The sequence below is a fragment of the Phoenix dactylifera genome, chromosome 8 (assembly GCF_051530095.1).
Source record: "Phoenix dactylifera cultivar Ajwa chromosome 8, Ajwa_hap1_PhDact_Kaust_v1.1, whole genome shotgun sequence".
NCBI lineage: Eukaryota > Viridiplantae > Streptophyta > Magnoliopsida > Arecales > Arecaceae > Phoenix > Phoenix dactylifera.
In genome coordinates, this window is record NC_143197.1 from 29343919 (window position 1) to 29356906 (window position 12988).

The following is a 12988-nucleotide window of genomic DNA, read 5'->3' on the forward strand; positions in this document are numbered from 1 at the left end:
AATAGAAAGTTTTAATGATTAAATTTTTGTTGCATATTAAATAATAAATTTTAATGATGGTTTAGCACAACACCATCAAATAGTGAGCTTCAATGATGGCCGACATCCTAATACGGATATCTATATTGGACAAACAAGACCTCCATGCAGAAACTTTTATTAATAACACCGTCATCATTAATATTTTTGTTACATATCTCAGGCTTGACTGGAAACCAGGTTCTAAAAAGACAAAAGAATAGTTTAAGGAAGAGGGTGGAAGGCGAGAACATCGATAGCAGGTTGTAATCTCTGAAGAAAGAGGGGTCGAAATCTTTTGTATTGGTTGAGATTACGAAGGAAACATGCAATAATCTATTTCTTCCTTGCGTGTATGGATGTCCGGTCCCTACTTTCACCTTGCTTTCGAAGCATCCTCTGAATTTCCTCCGAGTGTCCCTTGTGAGAACAACGTCCGGTTTTCCACAAGAAAGGAGATTTGTTCCCTAACCGTGTCAAGTAAAGAGGCTTGCAATTTTTTTTAAAAAAAATATAATATAACAATATAATAGATTATAATAAATAAAAAAATTAATAATTAAATTTTTATTGCAAATTAAACAATAAACTTTAATGATGGATGAGTACATGAATATCGATGTCATTAATAGTTATTGCATATTAAGCAATGAATAGTGTTAGCATTATTAATACGGAGTTTATATGATATAAGTTAAGCCTTTATTTTATTATGTATGTATACATATAATAGATGAATTGGGTTAATAAGAAGATACTTTTATCATTAATATTGATATCATCCATTTGTCGAATGAAAAACTGTACAATTTTTATGTAGAAACTCCTCTCATTGATACTAGTATCATTAATACCGATCGCATGTGATCTAAGAGATACGTTTTTTCTTCTTTTTCTACATGTTCTTAAAACATAATATAATAATATAACAAATTATAACAAATAGAAGATTTCAAGTGCTAAGTTTTTGTTGCATATTAAGCAATGAACATTAATGATAATCAGCATATTAATGTAGACATTATTGTTACGAATATTGATATGGTGAATGGAGAGTTTTGTACAAATTAAATCTCCATTTTAGACATATAAAATAGAAGAGAAGTGAAAAAAATAATTAGTTAGTTAGGCAATCATATGGTTTGCCAGGAACATTGCTAATCCATTTTTATTAATTTTTCATCCAGGACAATTTTGCAAAAGTGAAAATCTTGAAAGTTGACTATAAATAAAATTTTTCTACTTAAACACATAACATGTTTCCAAGCAGAGTATTTGCGCCACTAATAATGATTCAAATATATAAATTCACTTTTAACAAAAGTTTGTTCTCAGCATGTTACAGAACACAAAGTGCAGTATAGATTTGTTTCATTGTCCAAGTTACAAATATTTTTAGTACAATCAGACAACTCGAGGGCTCTTGTGTCATAAATTTTGTAATTAAGATTGTTAGCATATAACATGGAACTCATCGTCCACTTAATACAAATTTCAAACTCATTTATGAAACACATCTTGTTTCAAAGAAAATACCTCATTTCCCTGTAAACACTTAAATACTGTTATCTTTCCATCAACCTGGAAATAAAAGGAGAGAGTTTGGATGCGTGTCTATTTGTGTATGCACGTGTACGCGTAATTGTCGCTAAGTAATTCGTCAAAACAAACGTGCAAACCGAAGGTGTGAACCTGTGACTTCTGGACCCGACGCAATAACATAATGAAAAAAGTGGGGTAAATTTATCAATCATCCGGTAGCCGCAATCCGCGCAAAGATCTTAAAGGACGCACTGAATTCAAAGACGCACCTCATCAATTGGACTCGCAAATCACGCGAGTCGGGGGGTAGTTCGGTAATTATGGCGTGGTCCGCCAGCTCCAGCACGACAGGATACCTTGTGCGTGTGGGTGATTTGGTCAGCAGTCCTCCCTGGAAGTCGACCAGCTTCCGCCCGTTTCCGTCGACCGTTAAACGTTTGAAAATCTACAGTCCCCGCTCCCTCTCTCACCATCTCTTGCCGCCCTTCTCTGACCTCTTCATCCTCCCCTCCCAAATTCCTCAAGCTTTTAATACAGTTAATGGGAAGTTGCTGCCATTGACTATAAATTTCTTTTTTTTAATCGGATATCTCCAAGGAGACCATTGACTATAAAGCCTTGAGGAGAGGCAATAATAAATTTAGTTAACTCTAAGAGCAGAAAGGTCACCTCTATTGGTCCTTATCATTTATTTTTTCTCTTTCTTTATATATAGTGGGAAAAAGGCATTGCATGCCGAAAGTGCTCCTTAAGCTTTTCCAGGTCTCTTTAGTCTGGGAAAGGAGGGATCAGGAGCATGCGTTTCTAGTCATCTTCTCCTCCTGCTTGCTCTCTCCGCTTGGCCAGAGGTACTATTGCTGGCCTTTACTTCTTCTGTATCATGTTCATTTGATAGATGTATCGATAAGGAATTTAAAAGCTTGTGTTTAGAAAAAAAAATCATACTTTCTGAAATTGAATTTGACACTGTGATCGTTTGTGTTGTAGTTTTTCGGTCTTAAAAGAATAAATCTGCTTTTCTTCTTGATTCTGTGCTTTCTTGATCAAATATGATGTCGTATTATTCTTTTCTTAGGATATTTTTTGCTGCGTAGGGAGGAGGTATATGCTCTTTGTAACTCATAGTTCTATAAATCCTAATGGCATGTCAATTAATTGATCTGTACAGAAAGATCATGGCTTGGGAATGGAGTGATAGTTTTGAAGATTTTGCGCACTTATGTGTTAAAAAATTCTACAATTAGGTATTGATTTTTCTTAGGATAGCCTTATAAAATCATTATGGAAGAGAAGAAATGACGCCGGCATCAGTTTCACACAAAAAAGAAAAGAACTTAAGGCATTTGGAAACAGATGGATGAGCAGGACAGAAAAGGAACTAGTAGGAGAGAGAGGACGAAGAGAAGGACAAAATTTCTTGGATGTATTCGTACACGTATTGTATGAAATACCCGTTTTCAGCAAAAAAAAAAAAGAAAAAAAGAGAGAAGGACAAAATCATGATAAGAGAAAAAAATATTATGACAGAGAAAAAGGTTTTAGTAACAAACCACAAGGTGAAAGAGAAGGTGATCTTTTGATGTGATAAAATATGAAACCACAATTGACATCCATCCAAATATAATTCATCGTTTAAATGAGTGTTAATAAAGATAAAGTGGCTTCTCAATTGGGCTTTTGGAATCTGACGCTGAGTTTTTACAGGTAACTGGCATAAATATTGGAGTCCCTTCGTTCTACATAGATACAAAAAAGAATGGATTCCGACGAAAACGGTGAGAAGAAAGATGAGATCCAGGCAGCACTTGGAAAGGGCAGAAGGGATCACATCCCTGTTTGCGTCCCAACTGTTGAAAAGGAACTTCTGGATCAGAGAACCCGCAAGAAAAGATTTCTGGACTTCTTAAAAGCCCGTCCATCCAACGAATGGTTCTCCAAATTTGGCTCCATTGGTAGGTCGTCTCCTTTCACCTTTCTGAAGCGAAAGGGAAACCAAAGGGACGGCTCTTCACCACCTGATCCTGCTCCCGGCGGTAGATGGCGACACTTCCATGTTCGGTTCGTCAGGAAGATCAACTGGGCGGCCTTGCTCAGGTACAGCAAGAACTGGGCAAAGCATCCCATGCATATGGCTCTTCTTGTCTGGCTCTTCTTCGTCGCTGCGGGAATCATCATGCTCTTCCTCCTCATGACCGGGCTCCTCAACGGTGCGATACCGAACAGCTCCCAAAGAAAGAGGTGGACGGAGATTACTAACCAAATCCTCAATGCTCTCTTCACCATCTTGTGTCTCTATGAGCACCCAAAATTGTTCCACCACCTGGTACTCCTATGCAAATGGAGATCGAGCGACACCGTGGAGCTAAGGCAGGTTTACTGCAAGACGGGAGCTCGCCGGCGTTATGAACGGGCTCAAATGATGCTCGTCGTCGTCCTTCTCCACATCACTTGTTTATGTCAGTATGCCATGTGTGCTCTCTACTGGGTTTACACCAGAAAGACGCGACCAGACTGGGCGGTGAACCTCTTAATGGGCCTTGGGATTGCAGCACCAGTCATCGCCGGTCTCTACGTTGTCTACAGCCCCCTGGGGAGGAAGTATGAATCCGAGACAGATGAAGAGTCGCAGCGCGAAGTAGCCATGGCTTCTAAACCAGAAGCAAGTGAGCTGAAGCAGTATTCCAGAAGGGTAGTGGTGACGAGCCCAGAGTGGGTAGGAGGGCTCTTTGATTGCTGGGATGATCTCACTGTGGCCTACCTCTCGTTCTTCTGCACCTTCTGTGTCTTTGGGTGGAACATGGAAAGGCTCGGCTTCGGCAATATGTACGTTCACATCGTCACATTTATGCTGCTCTGCCTTGCTCCTTTCTGGGTGTTCTACGTGTCGGCCCTCAACATCGAGGACGATGTGATCAGAGACATGATGAGGATCACAGGCGGCGTGCTCTGTTTTCTCGGCTTACTCTATGGAGGCTTTTGGAGGACTCGGATGAGGAAAAGGTTCAAACTTCCTGGGAATCCCTTCTGTTGTGGTTACCCAAACGTGACTGATTTCATGCGGTGGCTCTTCTGCTGGTCATGCTCTCTAGCTCAGGAGGTGCGGACGGCGAATTTCTATGACATCGAGGAAGACAGCTTCCATCGAAAAGAAATGGAGGAGGAGAGCTGCCCGGGGTTGCAGCCGCTGCCACGAGAAGGTGGACTGGGGCCATTGGTTGCACCCAGCCACCCAATTCTGAGCAACTCTAGCCCAGCTAAAGATGAGAACAGCAAACCAGATTCTAATGGAATAGCAGCAGACTGTACTCCTGATGATTCGGCAATCACCACCAACACAGGGGTTTCAACTTGAAGATAACCAGATGCACAAGAGCTGAGATAGGTCTCTGAGTGGTTGATGGGTCAGAAAGAAGAGGGGGTGGCCGTCCATAGGCTTCCTTCATCAGATAGGACACTTCGCTTGTGTTAGAGATTCTTAATTAAGAGCCTAAAGAGTTTGATGATCTTTCTTTGTACTTATTATTCATAAGAAAATTCTTTTCTTATCAGTATAGGATGGAAACATAAGCTGATTTAATATTGGGGTGGAAGATTGTAACTGGGAAATGCATATAACCTTAGCAATTTGGTTGTGTAAGGCCCAGCCTTACTGGGCCGGCTTGTTGGCCTGGCCTGGTGCCAAAATAGTGGCATGAAGGCCTGTTTTAGTTAGAAACAGAGCAATGCCCTGGTAGATCATGGCGGAGAAGGAGGAAGAGTCCTTCTCCACCATGAACTCCATCAAAGGCTAGGATAAGCCTAGCCTCCACTACTATATACAGCCCTCCCAACTCTCCTTCAAACATCACCAACGATCGCCGACCACCGTCGCCACTTTTTTCCTCTTTCTTCTTCTAATGCCGCCGATTCCTAGTCACTATGCTCGCCGGAAATTAGGGTCGACGACGCCGACCGAGCCAAGGTAATGCTCCGATCCTCTTCCCCATTCCTTGTTCTTCCTCTCATAACCCGAAGTAATAGCTGTTTGCCACGAAATAGACCAAAAGACGACTGGATAAGGATCCCTCATTTTGCCTCTTTTTCCTTTTTTTTTGGCAATGCTCGTCGGCGGCATTCATCGCCGAAGCCATCGGCCGCTTCTCCATATTGGTTCATGGTCGGAGCCAGACCCTCAGCCATCGGCGAGCGAGCTGGGATCCGAGTTCACTGAGGTATCCAAGAGAACCATCCCTTGTTGACCAATTCTACGAACCCGAGTTAACCTCTATAAAAGGCCCTATCCACTCTGGTGCCCGAGCTGCCTACTCGACTAATCGCTTTGGCCCTGTTAAATGTCCCTACAACCTTCATTGATAAACCATTTTAATTAATTTTGGCCCTAATTGAGTCTGATTCATTGAGCGAATTGTCTAAACCTGACCCACATGAAACCATCGTATGCCCGATCAAATCTTCTCGTATTATTTTATTAAAATTATCAATTAGACATTAATTTTGTTGTTAATATTTTAAATAGGTCTAGTAGAGTTGCCTAGTGAAGTCTGACAGTCTAAGATAAAAGAGGTAAGTAGATCTTACACTCCTTATTATTTTTTACATAATCATATTTTTTTTGTGCATAAAATTTGCTCGTGAAAATATCATGCTTTTCTGAAAATTATGGATCAGCATATGTGTTATGAAAATCATGCTTTATTATGAAAAATAGTTTCATGAATGTTTTGATGAAAATAGTTTTATTATGAAATATGAATCTGATCATGTCATTTAGTGTTTTTCATCTATTTATATGTATGTTTTAAATATATATATATATATATATATATATATATATATATATATATATATATATATATATATATATGTTTTCTAAAGGCTTTTAAATTACTATGACCACTCACCACACAATTGCCTCCGTCCCTCATAAAATAAATGTTAGAAATACATATAAAGAATAGTAAATTCAGTGGCCTGTGTGATACATAAGTAACATAATTCCATCCCTTGAGGGGAGGGAAAGAATTCGGCATGTGACATGCTGAATCAATTTAGAGTACCAATGTGCAAACCAGATCCCTTGAATCCCATAGAGAATTTATGCAAACCAATTTACAGGTTTAATATCTAGTTAATCTGCTATATGACCTCAAGGGCAATTACCGTGGCAGAGAGATCTTATCTGAGGTATGAATTGTGGGAGGGAGCATCAGAAGGTTGTCCATCAAAGAAAACATTGAGAGGTTGGAATAAAACCTAAAATGATGAGTTATGAAACTAATAATCTATAATAGGAGGCAAAAATAAATTATTCCTATGAAGATCCATGGGGGCGTATGTTTAGTCCCACATCGACTATGTATTAGATAGATCTTCGATATTTATACAGGACCAAAAAATTCGAATAGCATCTTAGCTAGTTTTTTTGGGTGAGGTCATGGATTATTACCAATAGTATTAGAGCGGATCGAGCCCATAATCCACCTAGATTAAGGAAAACTGCAGCACAGGCTTATTTGGGTTAACCATAAGCTGATTATGGTATTTGTGTTTGGTTGACCCTTAATCTGGTGAGGATGTTAGGGATTAAATAGAAGTATACGAGGATCTTAGAAGTTTTTGTTTAGTTCCATATCGGCTATATATTGAATAGATTTTGGATATTTATAGTGGGTCAGGAAATCCAAATAACATCTTCTGATTAGTTTTTTTGGGTTCAGTCCTTGGTTATTACAATTCTTTTAATGGTTCTCAAAATGGTGAGCTTAATTGCCTATCACATATATCTAGTCTAATGTATTGCATATCTCAATACCTACGCCTTGTTCCTTTTTCTTCTTTAATCATTTGAATGCTCTGAGGGAAGGATGTCTTGATGTAAATAAGCATCTAACCGGGTGCAAGGATATATCTGTGTGTGTGTGACACGTACTCTGCCCAGAGTTCAAGCGATAAAGCAAAAGGGAACCCAATTATTTGGTCATAAGCTCATAGGCTGAAGGTTTCGGGTATGTTGTATAGCTACTACAGAATAATAAGCTAGGGTTCAGAACGTTAAATTCGGGTTTATTTGGTGATATTGATCGCCCACTTCACACAAAATTATCAGATCTGGATTCATGCAGCCTCCACCTCTGGTTTACAATGCTGACATCCCCAAAGTTCTTGAGCAAACCTTGACCACTTCACAATTTTTGCTCATTTAAAAATGTATAATTAGATAGACCTCTGAATACTTTTTTCTTCTTATTTAGATGGTGTTTACATCCCTCCAAACTTTTAAGATCAAGCTTCCTCAGAGCCAGATGATCTAGGTAAAATGAATGTGAAGTGATACTTTATGACAATGTCTAAGCTGCAACTGGGTCATTGATTGCCTTGTTTTAGCTGGCCAGGACAAGTTAAAAAATTTCTAGAGACTCTCAAAACGTGAAGCTAAACACTACAAATTATTTGGGCTCTGAGTTCCTTTTTGCCCCTCTTTCTTTTCTCCTTTTCAAGATGCCATCAACTTGATAGAATATAGGACAATTGGATAAACATTCTATGACCTGATTAGATTTCAAAATGACAACCTTGCTATTTATTCCCTGCATATCGTACTTTAGAATCTTAAAAAGCTGCTAAGAAATTTTTAGGTGCTAATCACAGCAACGAAAGGGTAGCATTGGTTATAACCAGCCTTAGCTGAGCTGGTTGGTATCCCTTTCCACTTGAAAGAGATCTGGGGTGAGAGCACCAATGGTGGCACGTTCACCGTATTTCTTAAAGAAAGTCAAAATTCGTATTTAGTCCAGCTGCTTTAATAACATCAATAAACGCTAATTTAAAGAAAGTTTGGTACCAGAAAGTAACATTTCAGATCAATATAGGGGAGATGAGAAGGAGGTTGATGTAAATGGAGAATATTCAGACAAAAAGGGGTTTTGAAATATATACCTTATTTCTGGAGGTATCTCTTTCTAAAAGCAGGGAGAACAAGTAAGACAGGAAGTTTTCTTAGTGCATTCAGACTTTTTAACTACCTTTGGTTCATTTAGACATTTACCTTTTGGGCTAAGTTAGGGTTTGAGAAGTTCTCCAAAAAGTAAATTTGGTCCGAAACCTATGTCGATAGGATAAATGGCTTTAAACTAATTATGTTTCTCAAATTCTGGATTTTGATATTATCAAACCGAATTTTTCTCTAGTAACGAACTTAAAGGATTTATTGCTCCAAGAAAGAAAGCAACAGTTTGCATTGCTTTCAAAAATAAAAACTAAGATAACGGCACGTTATAATTCTATTTGCAGAACAATATAAAGTGCTTTCTCTATTTAATGATCTAAATTGAATAGTGCAAAGTTGGGTGGGGTCAACAGCTTATTAAACATACCTCAAATGCAAAAAAAAGTTTATTCTCCTTACTTCTTGTGATAACCTAAGATCTCACCCAAAAAGCTAGGCCGAAAGTATTTTTTTGGTTCCTTAGTCCCGTATAAGTAGCTAAGATCTACCTAGTGCATAGCCGATGTAAGATTAAACACACGCCTGTACGAATCCTCATATACTCCCTCCGTTTAAGCTCTGGCATTCTCACCAGGCTAAGAATTTAAATACATTCAAATCCAATTACAAGCACCATGATCGACTCATGGACAACCCCAATGGGTCTATATCCCTTAGTACCCATAGGCCATGCAATTCAGGAGAATCATCAGACTCAATGTGGACCATTTTGGCCACTACGAGCAGGGCTCGACAGGGCTCAGAAGCGAGATCCTTCACATCAGAAAGCCAAGTATTAACTCAAACTTTAGGAGGCCATAATTTAGTTATACAGTGCTCGATTGAGATGATTTTTTTTTTTAATTGGGTATTTTTTCGAGATCTACAACTTTGGGCCAACCTAGGAGATTGAATCAGGCTAAAATTTTTATTGTTTAGGCTCCGAAACGAGTTGGTCAAACCGCAAGTTTTCTTTTTGGGTAAGATTTTGACCGAGCATAACTCTCATCCAATAAGAATTCGGTGGAGCGACAAAAGACAAAGTTAATGTAAAAGTCGAGATCTACCTCCTCAATATTTTTAAATATGTCTATTTAAGAAAGAGAAGTCATACCAGGATTATAAAGAGGAATCCGATCTAAATTGTGTTAGAGCGGACCTCACATTATAAATAGAGGCTATGTACCTCATTTTTTAAATGATTAATGAAAGAAAAGAGAACTTAAAGTCCTACTTTCGAAATTTCTCTATCTTCTTCTAGTTTTCTTTTAAGATATTCGAGTTGAGCAGATTGAAGAAAATCTTTCTTCTCGCCAATCGGATCACCATGGGCCAAGTCCGTTTTGATACCATTTGCAACAATTTAGGACCTCATCTAAAAGGTTAGCTGGAAGATATTATTTGGATTTTTTAGTTCTGTATAAGTACCTAAGATCTATCGAGTGCATAACCCATATGAACTAAACTCACCCATATGAATCCTTACACTCCTAATTTAGTCTTGAGGTATAAACCGCTCTATCAACGACGTGTTGTTAGTAACTGACATGCTTCAGCAGAACATACCACTTGCAAATTATAGAGCTCGCTCAGTTGTATCACTTGTAGCGAGTGCAAGGACCTTCAAGGTTGACCGAGCCCCTCTAGAACTGCTCTTTCTCCATCCCTCCTCAAATGGAATTCCCAACTCAAACTCTACTCCATCATCCCTCCGCGCATTTACAAGCATTTTAAATGCTAAAAGTATTTCTATTATGATCTTCTGTTACACACAACACTGTAGAATCCACTTTTCAATTGACTTCAGCTAAATTGGTGGTGCAGTTGGATGCAGTTGTTAAAAATACATATATAAATGCACTACAATACACATAATCTAAAGTATACTATGAAATGCCTGTCAATTTTACAATCACTGGAGCTTACACTTCGTTTCTATTAGGATATTGATGTTCTCATTTGGGCTTTCACTCTTTTTTTTTTGGCACTTCTTTGAAAAGGTACAATCATCATCTATTTCTCCTTGTCACCGTGGACCATGTTTGGTCCATTATATAATTTCTATCATTGTTAATTGGCTATTGGATCTGATCCTGCAGCATACTTGTTTCAATCTTTTGATGATAACATTTAGAATGGCATGAATTTTAATCATCTTCACCCAAGGGTCAGACTTCTAGGAATGAGCAACTAAGTAGCCCTGCAAAATAATGCATGTTGGTGCCAGTTAGGAGATTAAACCGTGACTTCCACCACCTTATAAGTTATAAATTGGCATTGTCATGGTAGGCCACCATTTCCCACGCCTAGTGTGACCTAATTAAAAACTCATCGGTCCAACTCTCACTCATTGCAAGCCCTCAAAAATCCTTTTTCTAATATCAATTCAAGCATTGCATGCGTCGATTATTTGCATCATTTTGATATATATAATATAGAGATATACATGTATATTATGTATATATACACATACATATATATAGACACACACACACACATACTTACAAGCATACAAGCATACACATTTTGCTAGATATTTCAAGCACACACTTACTGTGAGGACAATAGAACAATTATTTCAGTTCTCCAATTGGAGTATTTCTGGGGAAACAATAGCTTCAAGGCAAAGACAGGCCCACGTTCCTTCCCACTGAAAGGAAGGAAAAATACAAGAGAAAGGAAAAGGCTTCATCACTCATTGCAGTAATGGAGGCCATTATTTAAACTAAAATGACACCTGAGTGGTGTAGAAGCATCAAAAGTTCTCTCATGATGCATGAGGCTCTTCTTGTGCAAACAACGTTCATGTGAAGCTTTACAGTAAGAAATTACGACACAATGTACATGTATTGTGCGGTTCTATGTTTCAATTGTTGGTGATGTATGAGGTTTCCAAATCTTGAAGCTGAAGTTCTTATAGTTGCATGATTGTAGGGCCTGCCTTTTGTTGGTCGTTAAGTATCTTAGAGTTGTGGCCATTATAAATAAGTTCATATAAAAATTGAAGATACTATATGGCAATTATATTATATATAGGTAACAAAGATGACACGTGAAATGAAGCCTTAGATCTTACGGACATCAAGCTTGTATGGTACTAGATGATTAATAATAGTTCTTATACTAATGATATATCCATCGAATTCTGACATGCTAATTACTAATTAGCAATTTTGTTTCTTAAGTTAGGTATCAAGGTACATTTCGTAACTGTTCGTTCCACATCGGAATTCACAGTTGCTTTCCCCTTTATTTTCATGGTCGAATGTTATAGATTATGTTCGATGATTTCATCTTCCCATTTCCTGTTATGTTAAGTTATTATCGGTAAGGTGATTGCATCAACAGAACAGGAGAAATAAAATAACAGTTAGAATATAGTTGTTCAAGTTAAGTTGATGTTTTCCACTTAAGAGTGACGGAAACATGGTTGCGATTGTGATTAAGATATGATTTGTTCAAGTTAAGTTGATGTTTGAAGTGTCTTAATTTATGTTTTACACTTAGTGTAATGAAAACATGGTTGCAATTGTGATTAAGATATGATTTGTTCAAGTTAAGTTGATGTTTGAAGTGTCTTAATTTATATTTTACACTTAATGAAAACATGGTTGCGATTGTGATTACGATATCATAAATTCTCTTGGACCTGCTCAAGTATGGGAGTGGGACGGCCAGATTTGGTAGGTAGTTGGTCTCATGTATTGCACTATAAGTATACGGTCATGATGAGGGGGTCCATAGTATCAGACATGGTTGGAGATAACGACATGACTCCAACCAATAGCCAGAACGGCAGAAGCTGTTCTATTTCATCATTAAATATGCTATGTTTCGATGATATTGTCGCCGTTAATTAATTAATCGAGAAGTTTGACCATACCCCGGCTGTGCGCGTACTTTTCTGCTTAGATTGCGCCGCGGAGCATTCTAACTCGGACTCTCTTTTACCAATCGCAGGCTATCATGTGATCGCAATTATGCTGCCCCCGCACCGATATAAGGACGTAGATAAAGTTACTGTTACCGTCCGTGATTTCCTTTAATTTTGTAAATAAATTTATAGTCTAGAGGTGGGCTTCACTAGTTCATGTAGAAATACAAACATTGGCATTTGATTTACAAGAAAAAGAAAGTACTCTTCATGATAGTTAAATATTACAAACAATATAATGTTTGAAAAATGTATTGGTGAACTGGTGTACAAAAAAATAAATTACATGAAAGAAATGTGGGTTCAATTAAAATAGCTTTATCACCAAATGGTAGATAATATATCTATTTTCTAGAAAACATGTTGGTTACAAACATACAAAATCTACTCCATGATATGTGTGTGAAAGAAAGTGAAATTGATCTTTTTTTCAAGACATAAATAAATTTTGATTTTTAGTTATACAAAATGATAAATGTACTTTTATGTTCAATTTTCTAATCATTTTA

The 12988-nt window shown here is 37.8% G+C and overlaps 1 protein-coding gene across 1 annotated transcript; it reads left to right on the forward strand.

Annotated features, from left to right (window-relative positions):
• Positions 1–2254: 2254 nt before the first annotated feature.
• LOC103714413 (uncharacterized) lies at positions 2255–5113 on the forward strand. Its single transcript, XM_008801650.6, has 2 exons — positions 2255–2408; positions 3265–5113. The coding sequence occupies exon 2, from the start codon at positions 3317–3319 to the stop codon at positions 4910–4912; it is 1596 nt and encodes a 531-aa protein (XP_008799872.4). The 5' UTR covers positions 2255–2408; positions 3265–3316; the 3' UTR covers positions 4913–5113.
• Positions 5114–12988: the final 7875 nt, after the last annotated feature.